Here is a 6000-nt window from a genome sequence, read left to right as displayed (position 1 = left end):
CCAGCAGTAAGAATGTCTCCCATCCCCCCCCAGCAATTCTCCCAGCAGTAAGAATGTCTCCCCCTCCCCCCCCCCCCCCCCCCCCAGCGATTCTCACACAATGGCTATTTTATTCAGCCTGCAAGGGGGAAGCAGCGGCCTACAAAACCTCAGTGGTCGCTGCTGCCGTCATCTATATATATAAAAACGAATGTATGTATGTATGTATGTCTTCGCAGCAACGCGCGACGGGTACGCTAGTACTGAATAAATAGAAGAAAGCTTTTATCTCTATGCCTCCAGGCTCCTATCATTTACATGCACATATATATCCTGGGCCTGCTAACCTGAAGTTGAATGCAAATTATATATTCTAATCATAGAGCCTCTGAGGCGAAGCAGGGTAATTTGGAAGTGGGCTCACTCAGCAGATAATAGGCTCTCTGCCTGAAAGAAGAAGATAGTTATAGATTCATAGAATGGTAGAGTTAGAAGGACCCCCAGGGTCATCGGATCCAACCCCCCGCTCAGTGCAGGATCACTAAAACATCACAGATAGATGGTTGTCCGGCCTCTGAAGACTCCCATTGAAGGAGAACTCCCCACCTCCCGTGGCAACCTGTTCCACTCATTGATCCCCTCACTGTCTAATAGCTAATCTGTGTCTCCTCCCTTCCAGTTTCATCCCATTGCTTCTAGTCTTTCCTTGTGGAGATGAGAATAGGGCTGATCCCTCTGCACTGTGACAGCCCTTCAGATATTTGTAGACAGCTATTAAGTCTCCTCTCAGCCTTCTCTGCAAGCTAATCATTCCCAGATCCTTTAACCATTCCTCATAGGACATGATTTGCAGACCGCTCACCATCTTGGTAACTCTTGTCCGAACTTGCTCCAGTTTGTCGATGTCTTTTTTAACCCCTTAACGACCGGGCCATAGTGTTTTTACGTCCTGCAGCTGCAGGACGTGTATGGAGGGAGGTAGCGCCGCTATCTGCCTCCATACAGCACGGGCATCAGCTGTTTATTACAGCTGACACCTGCGGGCAATAGCTGCGCTCGGCTGTTCGGCCGATTGCGGCTATTAACCCTTTAAATGCCACAAACGCTGTTTGGGGGTCCCACACGCCCCCCGCGCGCGGTGAGATCGGGGGATTTGTGCAGGTGTCATGGCAGCCGGGGGCGTAATGAATGGCCCCAGGGCTGCCTTAGTAGACTGCCTATCAAGACATCCACACAGGGTGGCTTGAAAGACTGCCTGTAAAAAAGCAGTATGACGTAATGCTATAGCATTACGTCATACTGCAGGAGCAATCAAAGCATCACATGTTAAAGTCCCCCAGGGGGACTTCAAAGTAAAGTTAAAAAAAAAGATCAATAAAGCTTTTTAAAATGTAAAAAAAAAAAAAAAAAAAAAGTTATAAAAGTTTAAATCACCCCCCTTTTGCCATATCCATTATTAAAAAAATCAAAATCATAAAATCAAAATATGTATTTGATATCGCCGCGTCCGTAAAAGTCAGATCTATCAAAGTAGTGCATTATTTTTTCTGGACGGTGAACGTCGTCCAAAAAAAAAAAAAAAAAAAGAACGCCAGAAATGCACTTTTTTAGTTACCCTGTCTCCCAGAAAAAACGCAATAAAACGTGATCAAAAAGTCGAATGTATTCCAAGTTGATACTATCAGAAACTACAGGACATCCCGCAAAAAATGTGCCCTAGCACAACTACATTGACGGAAAAGTAAAAAAGTTATCGCGCGCACAAAATGACCGCAGAAAATAATTGAAAAAAAATGTAATATTTAAAAAAAAAAAATACAAGTACTACAGCAAAAAAAAATACAAGTTTGGTATTGTAGCAATCGTACCAAACCATAGAATAAAAATATCAGGTCATTTATGTTGCATTTTGTGCGTGGTAGAAACAGGAAGCACCGAAAGATGGTGGAATGTCGTTTTTTTTCCATTTCTCTCCGCTAAGAATTTTTAAAAAGTTTTTCAGTACATTATACGGTACAATAAATAGCGCCACTGAAAAATGCAATTCGTCCCGCAAAAAATAAGCCCTCATACAGCGACGGCGATCGATAAATAAAGGAGCTATGATTTTTTTAAAAGGGAGTGGGAAAAAACAAAAATGGAAAAAAAGCAAAAAAGCTCTGTCACTAAGGGGTTAAAGTGGGGTGCCCAGAACTGGACCCAGTATTCCAGATGAGGTCTGACTAAGGAGGAGTAGAGGGGGTAATGACCTCATGTGATCTAGACTCTATGCCTCTCTTAATACATCCCAGAATTGTGTTTGCCTTTTTGGCTGCTGCATCACATTGTTGACTCATGTTCAGTCTATGATCTATTAGTATACCCAAGTCTTTTCCTTAGATAAGTGTACATTTCAGTCACTCTGGTTGATGCCTGTTAGACAGCCATTCCTCAGCCTTAGACGGAGAGGAGAAGAAACGTGTGCGGTCCCCATCCACCACTCGCAGTCGCACAGGATATGCCATGTAGTATGGCAGCTGGAGATCTCAGAGTTGCCTTTTGATCCCAAAGAAGGGCGCTCTCTGCTTTTGTAGATCTGCCGAGAAGTCCGGGAAGATGGATTTTGCAGCATTGTTGCATCTAAGAGGGCCTCCTGTTCTGGCAGCTTGTAGGATCACCTCTCTATCCCAGGAGTTGAGCCGCTTTGCCAACAGGGGTCTAGGAGGAGCGCCCGCCTGGTATAGGTGGTTTCATGGGTACTCGGTGTGCGCGCTCCACCACAGAGACCTGTGTGACAGGGAAGCATTCAGGTAGTCACTGTTCCATGATCCCCTGCGGTCTCTGCCCCTCAGTGCGTTCTGGCAGGCCCACAACACAGATTATACCGCCGTGAACCATTTCCCAAGCCGCCCGCCTTTTGTTTCCAGATTTCTGCTTTTGGCATAAGCGCTCGCACAGTCGCTGCCGGCGGGGATACGGTATCATCCAGCACAGAGATCCTGTCCTCTGTACTAGTGACCCAGTCGGTCTCTTAGATTCTGGGTGGCTTGTCTCAACAGGCTCACATCCATTCGGATCTCGTGGATTTTACCCGTAGGGGCAGCAGTAGCTGTCTGCATCGCTGATAAGAGCCGATCGGACAGGCATTGCAAAGTCTGAACCAACCCAGCAAGCGAACTCAAACAGGCGGTTGGTGCAGAGGCCACGTCTCCTGATGCAGATGATGTCGTAGGCTCCGTGTCGGGGGGGTTCCCCCGTCACAAACATCTTTAGTGTATCACTGGGAGAGTTCTGTCTAGTGGGTCCCATAGCAGAACCACTTCTGCATTTCCTGCCTTTGTAGGGGATTGTGCAAATTGCTTAAAGCTCCTTAAGTAGACCTGTAAAGGCCCCTAAGACATAAGGAGTATACAGCAGTGTCTGGCAGCAGTCACACAGGGAAGTCGTTCGGTTTGCACTTCATTGATGACTGTAATGAGGGACTCCGGGTCTTGAGAATCTGCAGAGTGTTGCACAGCATGGTGGCCACAGCAGAGGAGGAGTAATGCTGGTGCTTCTTGGGGTGGCAGTAGAAGTGCCACTGTATGCCCTGTGCCGGGGACTGTCACAGGTTATGGGGCCTCCTTGTTATACACGGTGCCCTGATGTTCCTGCCGCCCACAGCTGTCTGTTGTGGCTTCTGAGTGGCTCTCTGCTCCGGCAGGGGAGCGCTGATGCAGCAGAGCTCTAGTACTCCCCTTCACCGAAGCCTCCCTGCGCGCTCTCTCCTCGCCCCCACGTGTTTCTGGCAGCAGCTGCACTGCTCGCTTTACAGGAGGGATTCACGCTCCAGCGGCTCTCTGCTGCCTGGCCCTTGTCTCCGTCACCCCTCCTCCGTCTTCTCTCCCACTGCTTCAGGAGCTGACAGGCCAATCGGCTGCACAAGATGGCAAGGGCTCTTGTATTCAGCCAATCAGCAGGGAGAGGGGATGGGCCTTTACTCTAGACTACTGAAAGAAACGCCCCGCAATGACGGCCCTGATCAGTAGTTTCCTCTCTGGTCCGCTCTCTGTCTATATAGAGTAGGGCTCGGCGCTGAGCAGCTATCGCTTTCTGCTTACAACGTAGAAGATGTCTGGTCGCGGTAAAGGAGGGAAAGGTCTTGGGAAGGGCGGCGCCAAGCGGCACAGGAAGGTGCTCCGTGATAACATCCAGGGCATCACCAAGCCTGCCATCCGCCGTCTAGCTCGCAGGGGAGGCGTCAAGCGTATCTCCGGCCTCATCTATGAAGAGACTCGCGGCGTCCTGAAAGTCTTCCTGGAGAACGTGATCCGCGACGCCGTCACCTACACCGAGCACGCCAAGAGGAAGACCGTCACCGCTATGGACGTGGTGTACGCGCTCAAGCGCCAGGGCCGCACTCTCTACGGCTTCGGAGGTTAATAATTCTGCTCTTTCACCATAACACAAAGGCTCTTCTCAGAGCCGCCCACCTCTTCCAAGGAAAGGCTGTAATCCAACTCCCTGTGGGGTCGTCAGCAGCGGTGATGGTCTATGCGCTCTGACATGATACAGCGGGGGTGGAGCAGCCTCCCCGTCAGGGTGCGCTTCAGGCTGCGGTCACGGCACGCTTTTAAACCCCTTAACCGATTTAGGGCAGGCAGGTTATGTTTATAATACGCGAGGAGCTGGGCCTGAATTAATGAGTGCGGTGAAGGGTTAACAGACCTGCCGTTGGAGGTCGGGTGGTTTTAGTGCCGCCTATGGGCGGGGCTATAGTCAGATTCTTCCTGCTCATTGGCTGATCCCCGGAGATTTTGAACTTCCCGCTCAGTTGATCGCGTCTCCCGCTCTTCCTGTCCCCCATCCATGTAACACGTGTAATCAGTGACCAGGCCGTCTGATATAGAGGCGCTCGGGGCTGGAGGTAAAGAACCCTCAGATACACCCCCTAATCCCAGCCCTACGACGGGCGGTGGAATCCTCTACCTGCTCCACCCGTAACGCAAGAGGACGTCTAATCCCTGTAGGTTTACTATAATCCAAAACCAGCCTGAGCCGTGCAGGGCTCTGGGAAAGCTGGGTGATATAGCTCCACCTCCATAAAAAGGGCATGGCTGTGGAGTGACATGATGAGCGCACTTCTAAGGGGGCGACCGTGCAGAGCTCTGAGAGGGCTGGATGATGCGGCTGTAACGCTTTGTAAGCATACGGCCCACGCAGGACCCTGAGAAAGCTGGGTGTTCTATCCGAAACACAACAGAATCGTTCCGATTCTTGTATATACGTGACCTAACAGAGGACTCTGTTAACCCGTTATCGCAAGGACTGGTGAGCGAGTCCTACAGCCGCCCATCCTCTGGACATGAGGTCACCTAGAGCAGGACGATTGTCCGCTTCTGCCGGTGACAGGGATGGCCAAATTGGCATCCGCCCCAATCTCTGCCTCCTTGTGGAAAGTCCTGTACAGTTAGTTTCCCGGTGCAGCCGGCGTACCGGCCGCCGAGTATCACAGCATAGAAGCGGCGCAGCTCTGTTGTAAGGAGCATGTGGGTGGCTCTTAGAAGAGCCTTTGGTTCTATGGAGGGATCGGCGCGATCACTTGCTCTTGCTCGTCTTGCTGCTCTCGGTCTTCTTGGGCAGCAGCACGGCCTGGATGTTGGGCAGGACGCCTCCCTGGGCGATGGTCACCCCACCGAGCAGCTTGTTCAGCTCCTCGTCGTTGCGCACAGCCAGCTGAAGGTGACGGGGGATGATGCGGGTCTTCTTGTTGTCCCGGGCGGCATTGCCAGCCAATTCCAGGATCTCAGCGGTCAGATACTCTAGCACTGCTGCCATATAGACCGGAGCGCCGGCGCCCACCCTCTCAGCGTAGTTGCCCTTGCGGAGAAGCCTGTGCACACGGCCGACAGGGAACTGCAGCCCTGCCCGGGATGAGCGAGTCTTGGCCTTAGCACGGACTTTGCCTCCTTGTTTGCCGCGTCCAGACATCTTCTAGCACAGGAAAGCAGAACTAGGAGAAAAAAAAACACCTTGAAAGTTGTGATAACGAGAAAGCGCAGT

The 6000-nt window shown here is 51.0% G+C and overlaps 1 protein-coding gene across 1 annotated transcript; it reads right to left on the bottom strand.

The window, feature by feature from the left end:
* Positions 1-5487: 5487 nt before the first annotated feature.
* Positions 5488-5932, bottom strand: LOC136577817 (histone H2A type 1-like). The gene has a single exon (XM_066577740.1). It carries the CDS (start codon positions 5926-5928, stop codon positions 5536-5538), a length of 393 nt encoding a protein of 130 aa, XP_066433837.1. The 5' UTR covers positions 5929-5932; the 3' UTR covers positions 5488-5535.
* Between the last annotated feature and the right edge of the window lie 68 nt (positions 5933-6000).

The sequence above is a fragment of the Eleutherodactylus coqui genome, chromosome 8 (genome assembly GCF_035609145.1).
Source record: "Eleutherodactylus coqui strain aEleCoq1 chromosome 8, aEleCoq1.hap1, whole genome shotgun sequence".
Taxonomy (NCBI): Eukaryota; Metazoa; Chordata; class Amphibia; order Anura; family Eleutherodactylidae; genus Eleutherodactylus; species Eleutherodactylus coqui.
Note: the sequence above shows the minus strand (reverse complement) of the source record. Positions and strands in the feature narration are given on the sequence as shown.

What these genes read in the sequence shown, in the direction of transcription:
- LOC136577817 (XM_066577740.1), bottom strand. Translation starts at nt 5,928, where the DNA reads ATGTCTGGACGCGGCAAACAAGGAGGCAAAGTCCGTGCTAAGGCCAAG.